Source organism: Anneissia japonica, unplaced genomic scaffold (genome assembly GCF_011630105.1).
Source record: "Anneissia japonica isolate Jap-2015-1 unplaced genomic scaffold, ASM1163010v1 scaffold2918_len238339_cov177, whole genome shotgun sequence".
Lineage (NCBI taxonomy): Eukaryota > Metazoa > Echinodermata > Crinoidea > Comatulida > Comatulidae > Anneissia > Anneissia japonica.
This window is the reverse complement of record NW_022734790.1, coordinates 21,438-36,806: the sequence shown is the minus strand read 5'-3', so window position 1 is coordinate 36,806 and position 15,369 is coordinate 21,438. Positions and strand designations below refer to the sequence as shown.

At 35.3% G+C, this 15,369-nt stretch overlaps 1 protein-coding gene across 1 annotated transcript; it reads right to left on the bottom strand.

Annotated features, from left to right (window-relative positions):
• Window positions 1–372: 372 nt before the first annotated feature.
• Window positions 373–11,996, bottom strand: LOC117116497 (ubiquitin carboxyl-terminal hydrolase isozyme L5-like). The gene is made up of 11 exons (XM_033260557.1): window positions 11,862–11,996; window positions 10,677–10,740; window positions 10,104–10,209; window positions 9,040–9,165; window positions 8,387–8,448; window positions 7,909–8,036; window positions 7,599–7,662; window positions 5,991–6,105; window positions 4,900–5,013; window positions 3,418–3,516; window positions 373–2,053 (listed from the first exon to the last, which is right to left on the bottom strand). Exons 1-11 carry the CDS (start codon window positions 11,935–11,937, stop codon window positions 1,997–1,999), a joined length of 1,011 nt encoding a protein of 336 aa, XP_033116448.1. The 5' UTR covers window positions 11,938–11,996; the 3' UTR covers window positions 373–1,996.
• Window positions 11,997–15,369: the final 3,373 nt, after the last annotated feature.

Below are 15,369 nucleotides of genomic sequence, written 5' to 3'. Positions count from 1 at the left end.
CATCTAGTGTGTCCAAATCTTACAAGTACATGAAAACCAAGATTTTATCATCTAAATTCCATCCATCTTGTAGAATACTAAGGGGCTTTCTTACATTCCTATTTCTATGCTGAATAATGGCCGAAAGAAAGACGAACCTGGAGCATCGTACATGTTAATAGTGATGAGTGTTCTTTTTACTGCTACATACATAGAATTGCTGCCACCTCCTCTACCAATAATTTTCCTCTTCCTTATTTTTTCTTCATTCTCCCCCACCCCCATCCTCTATGATCCTTCATAAACCATCTTTTTCACATGTTCAGTTTGTTTTCCATCAATAATAATTAAATTTACACCTTGTATTTACTTCAATTTACTGACAGTCATTACTAGTCTTTCCTCAATGATAATTTTTATTTGGTATTCTTATTATATCCAGAATATGAGTGCCTTCACTTTCTGCTATCAACACTGTGTCATCAGCATGGACCTCAAATTATTCACTAAATAGTTATTGATCTTGTACAGTATTGATAGTTTATTGGTATCAGGATTTAATCCACAGTTAATGTATTGATTACTTTATCAAGTACGTATTAGTTATTGACCATTTATTTATAACATATGGTATCAATTTTATATGTTATTAGTTTTGATCATATATTTATAAAGCATTGATTACTTTACATTTATTATTTTATAAATCAACCATTCACTATTGAACCATTCAATTAACAGAAATATATGATATTTTATAACTAATTTAAGATAATTTAGCACACCAGTATTGATTAAAAAATAGAAGAAATGTCATACATTTTACAGAGCAATTAACGCTGACAATGAGTCGCTAAACAACAAATTTGAAGTTCTGGTTGAAAATGTTCAACACAAACACATTTCTTACAGATAAATAAATTCTTAACTGACATCATGTTCAAACGACAAAATACTGGCTTATACTACAAGGAATTGACTGACTAAGTAAGAACCCAATTATAGGTTCACAAACTATAGCACCACTTATACCCATTTCACACTGATGCTATTTTGCAAATATTAACAACTTGTAACAAGTTGTAACCAGGTTTGGATGAGTATGAAAGCAAATCCTTGTAAAACTTTCCGAGATTTCACAGGGGTCCCCTGAGCTATCTCGGAACAAAAACAGACCATCGCCAGGCCTGTTTTTTTCCTGAAATTTTCCGAGTTGTTGTTGCGCATGCATCACGTCCATATTTTGACCTTTTTGCGGGCTGTGTTTTTTTTTTTTTAGTTCGAATGAATGGCGGCAGCGATGGAAAACGTATCAACATTTACTACCATTTGTTAATAGGCCTAGACCTAAAATCAAAAGAAATCTCGCTAAATTTCACATGTAGAAACAATCATGAGGCTTCGTAAAATACGCCGACAACGAATCATTATGATGCTTGTTGCACTGATTGCCTCTAACAACAATGGTGAGCTACCGGCCAGCGGCCCGACTGCGCCTAGCTAGCCTAGGCCTATCTTTCTCGCCAGCTCGACTACAGCAAGCGAGCTAGGAGTTGAATTCGTTTTACTCTCCGAAGGCTAAGGACCATGGAATAATTATAATCTTGTTAATTCGGTACCAGGCCTAGTTTAGTAGTTGATCTGTAATTCGGACAACCTACAACTAGCCTACTACTAGGCCTAGTCATTATTCTTCCAAGTTTTCCCAAGATTTCTCATGGTTTGAAAGTGCATGTGTGAAACGAACCAAAAATCTCGGAATATCAAACTTGTTACAACTTGTTAATATTGTTAAAAGTTGTAATATTTTCTGCTAGTGTGAAATGGGTATTAGACCATGTTACTGAATACATTTTGTAAAAGGCTGACATTGACCAAGGTTTAATTGGAAAATTTCTGCTCAACATGTTCTTGTATCATAACAACAGTATTTTGTTTGTGCTCTTTTTCTTTCATTATAACAGAAAACTGTTGTACTTAGCTGTTTAGCTGACATGGAAATAGATATCTGCTGCTCTCACTTGGCACTTTCCTTTTTCTTAGCCTCTTCTTTCAGAGCTGCCTTCTCTTTAGCCTACACATAAATAAATAATAAATATAGATAAAGAAAATACTTAAATGACAAAAAAACACCAAACAAGAGCAGTCACTCCATAGATTGCATACTTAACACAGTACCACCAATAGGCAGGATGTATATGATGTGCAAAGCTGCAGCATACCCTTGAGTAATAATGGAATCGCCCATCGTATTTAGGCACATTATTTGCTTGAGTGCTGCACCATACCCTCAAGAAAATAAAGGCATTGACTGTTGTATTCAGCCCCATTGTTTTCTTGAGTGATACCTGAATACGAGGGGAGATTCCATTATTTTTGTTCATGCTTGGGTGTAAAAAATTAAATTTGTGTGACTTTGTTTGACCTTTCTTCCAAATATTGAATTTCTTGGATTAATAATACTATTTACCATTACCATTCTCCACTAAATTTTATGATGAACTATTTATTAGTTTTTGTGTAATCTTGCTAACAGACACATGTGAATACATAATGTCCTTGGCAGAGGATACATTTTTAATCTTAAGATATCATCTAACATCAAAGCTTACTTGCAGCTTATGTGGTGAAAATAAAAGATTAAATACATACACCAGTTAGACATATATTCCATAGAACTACTGTATATATCAATACATACACATACATGTATACACAATAGTATACAAAATATGTGCACACATTAGGTACACATAAATTAACTCCATAGTTTAATTTTAGAAAAAAGTTCATGCTAGAGTGTATAAAATGATCTCAAATGGTAAAAAAGGGCAAAAAAAAAAAAAGAAAAAAGAGAAACATTGTGTAAGAGTTGATAGGTTTTTGATACAGATGATGGATTTGGAACATGTGTTTTAACCATTGCTGTAAAGAAGTTAAGCTGCCTACTGTGTTTTCTAGAAGAATTAGTATTTTATGGAATTTTTTGCATGACCAAGCTGTTGCCAACTCCACTAACCAGTTCAAATTTATTTTTGAAAGTAATATGAGCTAACAATGTGCTTAAATATGGTCCTTATCAAAAAATGAACTTGATATTAGCAAGGAGTTACTAGCATGATTTTGCAGGTCTCAGCTTCCATGATCACTTCCTGGAGTTCCAGTGTAATCAGTCCATTAGGCAAATTGCATTTCTTGAGTTCACTATTAATTTTCCATACTTATCAGTTGAGATAAACCAAGTATTTTTTTGTAGAGGACAAAATTATCACCTCTATATAAATATGTTTACAAAATTTCATTTTTTAAATATGTTAATTCAGTGTAAAAGATGACTTGCATCTGAATAATAAATTTTGGAACATAAAAATGAAGAATTCAGGGGTTCTCTGAGTAACATAGTCAACAGCTATTTGTGTCTAGCACTCTAAAATTTACCTTCTGAACAAGTGGCACAAGCTGATTATTCTTGGCCAACAACCGAAGCATCTCCATGATAAGTGGTAAATAATTATGCTTCCTCCTTATATTTTCAACCTGTAAGTAAAGATAATCATGAATAATGGAGATGTTTCTCCAAACCAAAATTAACATATGATTTATCTATGATTAATTATGTATGAACAAAAAAAAATGTACCCTGGGAAATTCCAATGGAGTATACAAGCTTGGCCTCATAGATCAGTTGGTACAGCAACTGAATGGTAATGGGAGAGATTCTGGCTGAAGGTGCAATAAGGACAATATGATTTTCTTCAAAAAATTATCATAGCATTAATGCTTCATGTATTCAAGATTTTTTTTCTGAAAATAAGATATGTTGACTGTTCATATGAAACTCAACCAAAATGCAAAAAGTTTAAACTATCGCATCACAAGTACGGCATTGTAGATAACTTATTCTGCTGCGGTCAATCTATTTTATGTCTGGAAAAAATCAATAGGCCAACCCACGAATTTCACGTCGGTAATCGGCAATTGCCTCCCATATTGCCGAGCCAGAATTGCAGGACGGCAATTTTTTGCCAACCTAGGCCTGGACTTTCAAAAACTGCTTCGAAAGTCAAAAACTTTGACTGAAACAGGCTATAGCAGACACTAAATTTCATGTACGTCGTCAAACCAAGGAAAGTGGTAGTTAATAAAACAGATTTGTTTTTACAATAACTTTCTAATAAGCATGCAGTACGTACAATTTGTATACAATCGTCTTGTCTTTCTCGCCTAGTCGTTTCGTAGGCTAGGCCAAGGTACCGGGAATGACGCTAGCCAGCCGCTAGCCAGCCAAGGCCTGCAACATTGCCCAATTGAAGCCAAGTGGGACGCATATCTAAATCTATTATTTGTCTACATTTTACAGTAATTATCATATTTAAAATGTTTTTTATTATCTAAAAACAACAAAATTCAACATATTGAAGACCTGATTCTACCGTGCGTTTAAACGTAATCACGATTGCATCGTGACTTCACTACTGAGAAGTACATAACACTGTACATGTGTGGAAAATCCCTGATAGATCATTCTGGGCATGCAGCAGCCTGTTATGATACGATCGTAGCTTTTACGGAAGTGATATTTCCCATGCCAAAGATAACGATAAAACGAATGCTGAAACAAAATTTATTCGGCGATGTATTACACTACACTATTAAAAGTACAGTATGATCATTCTTTCACCAGCAATATATTGATTTAATAGAGAAATTAACAAAATCACAATCTGTAGATGACGATGTAAGGTTGAGCGTTTGGAAAAATCATAGTTTATACTATATAGGCCTAGGCCTAGGTAGTAAAAAATTGCTCGGAGAATCGGAGAATTTAAGGTTGGCAAATTTTTGCCGACCTAATTTTTTCCTAATTTCATGGGCTGAATAGGCATAATACAATAAATTACAAACTTAAAAAAGGCTTACTTTATAACGTTGCATTTTTTTATTCTCTTCTTCAATTTTGTCCTGAAGTCTACTGATTTCTGCTTGTAAGTCATTTAGTGTTTGTTCTGAATCTTCTGTTTCCATAGCTTCAGACTATATGTAAAAAAATATATAAATTATTTTGCTATTTTTCTACACCATATTCTATTTATTAAGTTCCAATTAACACTCTGACCGCCCTGGGTTTTAAAAAATATTATCAGCCACTGCCAGACATTTTAGCAAATTCTAACACTTTTCTGAAGCTTGTTGAGAGTTTGTATGTGATCAGATTGACATGTAGTGAATACTACAAGAATTACAAACATTTTAGCTTTACAATGGTACCAAACACTTTATTCTAATCTGTGACCCGTAACAGTAAAATGAAAATGACTCACTTTTGGAGATTTACGCAATTTCGCACAACGAAGCTGAGAAAATCACGATTTCGTGAAAGTAAATCAATACCGCTCTACGCTAATGTAATCACACAAATAGTGATATACTTATGGTCAAGACTGAATATAGTGTTCAAATTGTTAGTACATGTCAGTAATTAGCCCATCTATCGGATTCCGTAAAAACACATGAAACATGGAGATCTCCGTGTTTGGCGGTCAAGCGTTGCGTTACCGAACACGGAGATATCCGTGTTTGGAGGGTTGAGTGTTAAGATGCTAATGACACTTAATGTGTGACAGTCTTCAAAACTGAGGGTCACTTAGTGTTACTGCCTATTTATTAAAAACCAGCAGCTCTCTTCTTCCAGCAGGGGCGTACTGGACCAGAACCAAGGGGAATCTCCTACTCGTCTGGAATGATTTACTGGGTACAAGATATAAAATGTGTACACTTGCCTAAGTTTTATAGCCCTTATCCAAAAAGACTTGTTCTACCACCAGAACAATGGGAATGCCACTAGAACCAGTGCCGATATTATGGCTGTAGGCTGTGGCACCCCTGCCCTAACAGCTAGGAAAATCGACTCAACACAGGTTGTAACAACAAGTAAGCCTCATCACAGGAAGTAACACAAAGTAAATCCAATCAGATAGTGATAGGATGTAATCCCACCACGATACACTCACCTTGTCTTGTATTTCCTGCACCTTTTCTGTCAACTTATTCAGTTCCCTTGTATAAACCATTTTTCGGTCTGACACTATAGCCATTAAATTGAAATGAATTTCATCTGCATTATACCTGAAAGATCACAGTTCAAAAACAAGATGGATTTTATTGAATTTCTTTTACTTCTTTTACATTCAACAGCAAGTACACTCACCACTTACAGGACGGAATGGTGCTTTATAAACCAAGTCTCTTTATGAGGCTTAGAGCCTGGTTCAAGTCAAACTTTTATCTAGATATACATCCACTTAACTAGTTAAAAGTTTGACGTGAACCACTCAATTATAGCTAGATAAAAGGCTTAAGTGACTTAAGTTAAGTGACTTAACTTTACTAGAATAACGGTAAATTAACTTGCTTAACGGTAAAGTCGGCTATGATTACAAGGACACGATTACGTAACGTAGGCATTTAAGCCAGCGTTGTTGTATTGTACCACCATATCTTCTGGCTGGCAACAACGTACTCCAACAATGCTAACAACAGCATCGAAGTAGTCTCATTAGTCTGGTTTTCAGAAAATATTTGTTATATTATGGGTAAAAACCAAGCAAACGTCCGTTTTACGAATAGTCAAAATTACCAATGACCTTTGCCCTTTGCATCACGACCAAGTAATAACGTTAAAAAGTCTGATTGAGTACATTTTTCAAAGTGATAATGTATATTTTTCTTAATAATAAAATCAGATTTGTTGTATTTATTTATTGACAATTCAATCTTTTCCATTTCTGCTATAATAGTCGCTATTAATTCGGTTTCAACGAACTACCACCAACGCCAGTCGTTAAAATGAGCGCATGTTTACGATGGCGAAATAAAAAAGTGTGTTTAAGTCAGCAACTTATTTGACACCGCGAAGCTAGATTTTCGCGAAGTGCATGTAAACAACACAATTGAGCGATCTAAACACTACAAAACAGGACAGAAAGGTCCATAAAGTATACAGACATTTAATAAAAATTAAAACAATATTTTGTTAAATGGAAGAATGCTAGCTAGCGATTAAAATAATTCGTTTTTTATCGAAGGTAAATTTAGCTGGGGCCTAGAGAATCTACTACAGTACTTAGATTGCGATAGAACACGCTGCTGCACTGTCGTTGGTTCGCAATGGTCGGGTAGGTTAGGTAGTGGAAACTCACACTTTCTCTACAGTAGTTTACAAATTTTTTTGAACGAATACCAATTGGTACTAGAGGTTCGTAAAATACAGTAGATGTTTTATTAAACAAGCCTTTCCACTGTGTGACGTCGACGGCCTGCCCTGAAACTGGCTGGCTGTTTATCTGGCTCTAACTTGGCATCTAACGCAATTAGGGGATTATCGTATCATGTTTCAAGACGGGTATATCTAGATAAAGTTCGACGTGAACCAGGCTTTAGGGAGTGGAGTTGATTTTGGTCATGAGAAAAATACCTGCTGTGACAGGAACTTAAACCCAGGAGCCTGGGATTAGAAGGCAAGTATCTTAACCACAGAGCTTGTCAACTCCACTCCACAATAACAACAAATTTATATAAAAAAAATACTAAATAAATATTTGTTTTGGTTTTGACCTTACTTGCTAATTCTTTCTTCAATGGCTGGCTTTGCTGTTTTCAACCAATCATCTTGGTCACATTTTCCTAAAAAAAAAAAAAAAAAAATAGTCATTTTTTCCCCTTCTACATAGCTTATAATCTATATTTAATGGTACATTATAATAATAATTACAAATATAAATGTGCCAAGGTTATCATACCGGATACATTATGTATACACCTACATTAGCAAGATTGATACTTAAGACCCAAGTAAAACAAAACAGAAGAGCTACAAGCAATTTAGTTGGCCGTTGCTGTTTAATCATGTTAATGTATAACTTGTCCTACCCAAGTCTACAGGACCATCTTTCAATCCATCAAGTTCATAGAGTCTACCATCAATTGGCATGAAGCCAACAAAATGATAGGCATCCGCATCTTTCGACATGCTCTTGTCAAATTCAAACATCTGTTGCCTAGTAGGAGATAATTACATAAGTGTTCATGAGGTCAAGTTCATCATTAAGGTAAAAACTGCATTTTTAAAGTGCCATTTCTGAGCATCTTAAAATTTGTTGAAACAAGGTAGTAGGTTGAGAATGGTGTGCACTCCCTGGTGGGGATTTCAGACCTCTTTTTTTTAAAGACCTTTGACATCTCATCAGGGACTATGGAACTCCTGATCAGGAAATCCAGGTTGCTGTCACTGTGAAATACATTTTGTTAATCTCTTTATGTTTATGCTTAAAAAATAATTTGCATTTTGGTTTTCATTAAAAAGTATTTTATTGACTTGCAGGGAATAGAAAATAAAAACATCACAAACCTTGAAAAACTGTTGTGTACTTCTTTAATGGTTTCTGAATTACTGATACTCAGACCTTTCATCTAAGAGAAAAAACATGTCAAAGGCTACAAGGAAAAATATGTTTAAATGTTGAATTGCAAGATAGTACTTGCCTGGGTTGATACCACCAGAAGCCCAATCATCTTCTGCAGGCTAAAATTCTCTAAATACCAATTAAAATAATATGTACAGAAAGGTTATGAATAGGACACAAAGAGTATAAATAGAACAAGAGAGCTAACTAAGCTCTGTAAAAACGTCACTCTACTAGTTATGATGGAAGTTGCCATCGTCACTATATAGTGTACCCACTACGTGTGAGTTCACATAAAGTGCATCCACTTTGATATTATGAAGATTAAGAAAAGTAAGAAAAGTTTAGGTTTTTATGAAGTCTTGTAGTTTCTTATGACATTCATCAGCACAGTGGCAATCATGATTATATATTTCTAACTTTATATGACCAATTTTTTTTCAGTTTAGTTCCTGAAGACCTAATAAAGTTCCTAAAGCCTAAAAATCAGAACCATGACACTAATAATAATAATAATTATCAGTATTACACATGATAATATAATTATAATAAAATTGTAATTACAATAATGTTGGTACTATATTCATAAATAACTTACAGTGGGATCAAATGTTTGTGAGAATTCCTTGAAATCAGTTAGTGTGCTTCCTAGGTTGAAATCTTTGTGCTTACAGTTAAGCAAGATGCTTAAGATGGCTTGAGTTGCACAGGCATTGTTAATCACCTAAAATAATTAAATGTAATACAAATGTATCATTAAATTTCGGAGTCATTTCTATTGTAACTTGTTTGTTGTGACGAGGAATGCCCTGAAAATCAGCTTCATTGCCAAATGACTTCTTGAAATATACAGTAAGTAAAGAAAGAAAATTTTCTACATTTTTTTTCCATTCTGTGTCCTTTAAAAAGTAGGTAAAATAAAAATATATTTTGATGTTGCATATAATTAACAAAGATCTCTGGAAAAGCACACCTTACTGGTGACAGCATTTTTGTGCTTTTTGCTTCTCTTCTGCATTTAAATCTTTCTGCCTGTTCTTTTGTCCTATTGTATTTTGCCGAAATGAGTATAAAAATAAGAATAAAAAATAAATAAAAGAAGCGATACAATAAAACTCAATAAGCAATGTAGTGTAGTGTAAAATTAACATAGTAAATCGATAAAGTGGTAAATACTGTAGACATAAAATGGGGGAAAAAACCAGACAAAGTGTACTAAGAATAATAACTTTTACTATCACCAAATACAGTATATCACTAGCAACAATGATTACATTTACAACTGACTTTAATACTTACTTATAGTAAATACATTTTCATATTAAATTGATTGCTTATATTGTGGGAGCGATTTTCGCAGCAGTTGCATTTCTCAACCTCAAGGTTGGGGGTTTAAAACCACTGCAGTGCCTGTCACCTGTTTCCCTGGACAAGGCACTTTACTTATGTCTGTCTTTCTATACCCAGGAGTATAGTTGGGCACTTTTGTTAAAATATACTGCAGAGGTTAAAGAAGGCAGCATGGAAAGGAACTGGTTATCCTACCACACAATGCTGAGGCCTAGTACGATGGGCTCCTAACAGCTGATTCCCCTACTGCCATTAATGAATACAAGGCTACCTTTACCCTTATCTTTATATACGATCACTGAGTATCATTACCTGCTTGGCAAAAAAGATAGTGTTGAGCCTGTCGTCTAGAACAACACTCCCGGATCCTTCAATTCCTTGTTTCCATTTGAAGAGAAAGATCAATCCATGTACAGGTCTGTTAAACAAAGAGAAATAGTGTGCTTATACCCCTAAACAACTGGTAACTGGGAAATTTGGGCTGGGCGATAGGAACCTGGGGTAGCTACACTGCAATCAGGGGTGGACTTAGGGGCGGGGGTGGCTGCCACGCCCACCCTTTGGAAAGTCAAAAGTAAAAAAAAAAGAAAAAAAGAAAAAAAATTGCCCAAAATCCTCTAAATACCAATTAAAATAATATGTATATAAATATGAATAGGACACAAAGAGTATAAAGAAAGTCTATAAATTAACATTATCTGAAAAAAAGTTTTGTTAAATGTATTTTGTTCTTACTGGTGTAACTATGTGCATTTATTAATAAAGCACTAACTAGAATTTAATACAACTCAGCACCCCCTTTTCAAAATCCTGGGTAGCCCTATGCCACTAAAAAAAAAAAAAATAATTATATTTTGCCTTTGGATTTAATGTAGGTATATTTACTTAAGATTTGCAAAGCTTGTTTCATCTAAACTCCATATTTCTTCTACCTGCACACCAGTAGTTCCTGTTGAATAGAAAAACAACAAATAATTGATAATAATTGGGTAGGGGGCAGGTTACCCTAATAATAGGTACTGTAATTAATCTTAATCACACAGCAAATCAATCCAAATGCCGAAACATTCTGATCTCAACAAACAACAATCTTTTTCAGAACTATCTACATCACATGCATGCCTGAAAGCAATTTTTTTGCGGCCCGCAAATATGAAATAAAAACCCTGTGTGTGCGGCCTGCCAAGCAACATTGGCTGGAAAACACCTTGTATTTTACGGCCTGACACCGATCATATGTAAAAAGTAATATTAAAACTGGGAATAAAGTGGTGTAAAAGCAGTGCTTGGAGGTTTGTGTGTGGCCCCTCAGTGTTAAATCAGAAATTCACTTTGGCCCTCCGACCGGTTTTTCTGTCCACCTGGGCCTGATCTACATGGTGCCAGACTGTACAGTAAGGCCTGGTGGGGAATATATCCTCCGTGCAAAAATTTGACCTGGAAATCAGTCCGAGCATTTCGAAAAAATAAGGGCCGATTTTCACGCATATTTTGCCAAAAATTAGGCTTTGAATGAATCTTAATATAATAAAAAATATGCAGCAATTATGATTCTGCACACCTACTAGACCTAGGTCGATTTTCTTAGCAACTTTCCTCAGCTGATTTTTGAGAATTAAAAAAATTTACAGTATAACGTCGTGTAGGCCTACCGCAAACATTAAATTATTCCTTCAAAATGCGGGTTTACGTGGGTACGGCCCCGGACGGGTTGATTTGGCTACTGGTTAGGCCTAGCCAGCGGCAGCGCTCAGTAGCCCACCAGGACAGGAGGAGGGTCAACACATCACACACATGATGGTTGATATGATCCCGGTTGATATAACGATGTAAACATGCACACTGGATCTATATCTTTGCCTAAGCCTAGGCTAGCTCGGCTAGGGCAAGACTAGGCTAGCCTAGTAGTAGGGGCCTACCTAACTTGGCGTAGGCCTAGGCGGGCCTAGACCACTACTAGGAAGGCTAGGCTCTAGGCCTCTCTAGGCTAGGCTAGGCATAGCAATTCTTAGGCTTGGTCCCAAGCCTTATTTTTTACAAAGATCATGCATTTATTGAATTACAACCTACCGAATCCTTTAATCAACTCGGTAAATACTCCTGGATCACTTTCAATCAAACACCAATCTCCCGCCGCAGCCGACATTTTCAATCAAAACTTTTCAAGGCCACACACGACACACGAGGAGAAGAGAATCTTGTCTGTTTTTATATTATTTGTGAAAAGCGCCACCTAGAATGCCACCCAAAAATGCTATCCGGAGGAAAAACATTTTTTTATATGTTGTAGAACTGATTTTTCTAAGACAGAAAAAAGTTGCTTTACGAAAAACTGGGGAACGGTGAATGAAATACAGATTTTTTAATATTTAAAAACTGGGGGAATAAGGTGTAAAAATGGGCAGTTACGCCCCTTTTTCCCCCAATTTTTAAATATTAAAAAATCTGTATCTCATTCACCGTTCCCCAGTTTTTCGTCAAACAACTTTTTTCTGTCTTAGAAAAATCAGTTCTACAACATATCAAAAAATGTTTTTCCTCCGGAGCCTGACATTAAAGGTGTATTTCCTTGCAAAATACAACAAAAAAAAAAAAATAACTTGGCCGTTTCGAAGTTACATAAAAAAGATCAATTTGAACATAGAAATTAATGTATTTAAAATGTGTTTACCCCATCAAACGTGAGAGTTATTCGAATAGCAGAGCGATCCTGATCCTAACTAAAATTAGGGCCAGAACTGCCTAATAATTCAGTGTTAAGCCTTTTGTTTTTGTTTAATTCTAATTTTGTTTTCATTGATACTTTTGTTAAGCTTTGTGTAAATTGATTGTGCTTTCTTTAACACAAGCAATTTTTTTTCTACTGTATTTAATAGGCCTATCTGTTTTTGTTTAATCCTTTGTTTAGTTTTCGTAGATTCTTTTGTTAAGCCTTGTCTAAATTGATTATATTTCTTTAACAAGAGAAGAGCAATTTGTTCACTTATTATTATTATTTTTTTTTTCATAGTTTAAGATTGACTGCACCACTTGTGTGTTGCCACTGTTATAAAAGTGAATGTCGAATAAATTATTATTATTATTATTATTATTATTATAGGCCTATTTTTTACATCTCCCTGATTACAGATTAACTTTTATGGCGAGTTACAAATAGAAGTAGTAATTGATTTTTTTTTTTAATAGTAAAACCATGGACCTATTAATAGGCCATGGTAAAACGTCGGATTTTTGAGAGGAGTTTCTGCTGGGGGTGTCAACAAAAAAGATAACAAACATAATAGCCGCCCTCTATAATAAAACCTTCGGTTCTTTTTCAAATCTGAAAACTAACTCCTCTCTCCATCATTACACTGCACACGCGGTGTGTGATGAAGCATGTAACGATGTGTTGTGACGGAGGAATTGTTGTTTATTCATGAATTTTGTGGGATTGGGCTGAGAGGGAGTAAGTTGACGTTTAGATTAGGCGGTCTCATTTAATGCTTGTCACAGTCAATACGGTAATTAATTGTGTTCCAACATTCGACTTTAATATCATGTATTTCATTACAGATGTTAGTAATCCTTGGTATCAAACGCAAACGCATAATTATTTAGGTCAGACTACAAACAAGTGATGTGCCATGCTGCATAATGATGGGCCATCCCATGCTTTGCACCATGCAGCTTGTTTTGAAAGTCCCTGGGCACGTGAACAACAGAATCTTGTAGGCCTATCTATAATACAGGACCCCCTCTCCTTAACCTCAGCTGCAGTATTGCTATGTTATTGTTAAGGTTAGGGTGCAGTACTAAAGTGCATTAGCACCCAGTTGAAGTTAGAATTTTATTACTAACCCTCTAAAGTTCAGTTCAGTTTCGATGTTTTAATGTAAGGTAGAGTGCTAAAAGTAAAATGTGCATTTAAAATGTCACCGATCTCCATAGATAGCTGAACCATGGCGATAGACCATGGGTTGGGTTGGATTTATTTGGTGTAAACACCAAGGATAGCCCATGAAAGTCTAGAAGACTTATTTCCAGTGGGGTCCTTCTGGTGGTGATTGGACAGTACACCGGGAAACAATCCCCTACTCTTTTCAGAAGACTGTGCTGCGTTCTTTAACGTGCACATGGGCTATAAATGCACACGGGACCAACGGCTTAAACATCTCATCCGAAAGACGGTGCGCTAACTTGTGTTTCAGCCCTCTAGCTGAAACACAAGGAGAGGCAGCGATGGGAATATATGGCTGAACTCTAATCAAATTGGGTTGATATCCAACCATATGTATGATGTGTAGAGTTTGTTAAAACATTTAGATACAATATTTTAGCCTTGAATTGAAGCCCTAAATTCAGTGTTGTATCAATACACAGGGTAGAGTGTTCTGTCGCAGTTAAAAAACACCTCATAATAGTATCACTTTATTTTGCCATATTGCACTCCTAACAACTTTGGTGACAAACATTGGTTTGATGCAGGCATGTAATCTGTGGTGTAGGCTGGTCTTGAGGAGGGGGGGCGCGAAAATTGAGAATGCGGAACTAAACCCTTTTTGTACATTGATTTTTTACGTACAAAGTAACGTACGCACCCGCAGGGTTCTGGTTTAGTGTTTTAACCCACATGTACCTATTTCGTTTTTCTGGCTAAACCCCTGTTTCCAACCTACCCTTCGTCTTCTAAAAACATGTATACAGATCTGGTGAAAAAAAAAAACAACTTTTTTTTTATGACCTGAGAGTGACAGGAAACAATTTTTTTAGGCCTTATACACAATTTTTGTTTCATTCAGTATGTATTAAAGATGTATTGTCCCTTGCTAATGTCAAAAAATCATAAAAAATAATTTTGAAATAAACTTGCTCATTGCAATAGCATATAAATTATTAACTTTTTGAATTATTGAATTTAAAAAATATGTACCCTGATTTTTAAACCAAAAAATTATAATAATAATAATAAAACACTTCCAGTGACTGGAAGTGTTTCTATCATTTTTCGCTGTAAACTGATGGGTAGACATTTTTTAAATATACACTAATTTCTATGTTCGAGTTGATAACTTTTATGTTACTTCAAAATGGGCAAGTTAATTTCAAAAAATATTTTGAAGATTTTTTTTTTTAGGTATTTAGCAAGGGACAATACATCTTTAATTGTTAACAGTAACAGATCACTGCTGGTATTGACGATTATTTTTGGTTTCTTTAAAAGCTTGGATGAATGCAGGCAGGTTTTCCTGTGTGGGTGTCCTTGATGTCCAATTGTCCAGGGACACCAAAGATGGATAGGAATGCTATAATAATTATCCTCCATGTATTTATTTTACTTACAGCCACATAGTCATGGAGGAAACTCAAGCTCTTTGCAATTATGGTAGGACAAGAAGTTGTTCTCTGGTGAACTACATACTGTACATGGCTCCAATGCCTACTGACTACTGTACTGTAAGGTAGGGGTGGAAGGAAATATTTTAGTTAATTCATTCAATTCAAATATAACCATATACAGTACTTTCAAATTTTGGTGCTGTTTGTGGAAGGTGGATTCATCACATGAGGTAGGCCTACTTTCTCTTGTTTTGTCAAG

Bases quoted from the DNA above. Each gene is read 5' to 3' on its own strand.
- LOC117116497 (XM_033260557.1), bottom strand. From the start codon at position 11,937: ATGTCGGCTGCGGCGGGAGATTGGTGTTTGATTGAAAGTGATCCAGGA. The intron at 10,741-11,861 runs GTAGGTTGTAAT...TCTATTCAACAG, and splicing joins CGAGTTGATTAAAGGATTCG to GAACTACTGGTGTGCAGGTA. The intron at 7,663-7,908 runs GTAGGACAAGTT...TTTTTTTTTTAG, and splicing joins AGATGGTCCTGTAGACTTGG to GAAAATGTGACCAAGATGAT.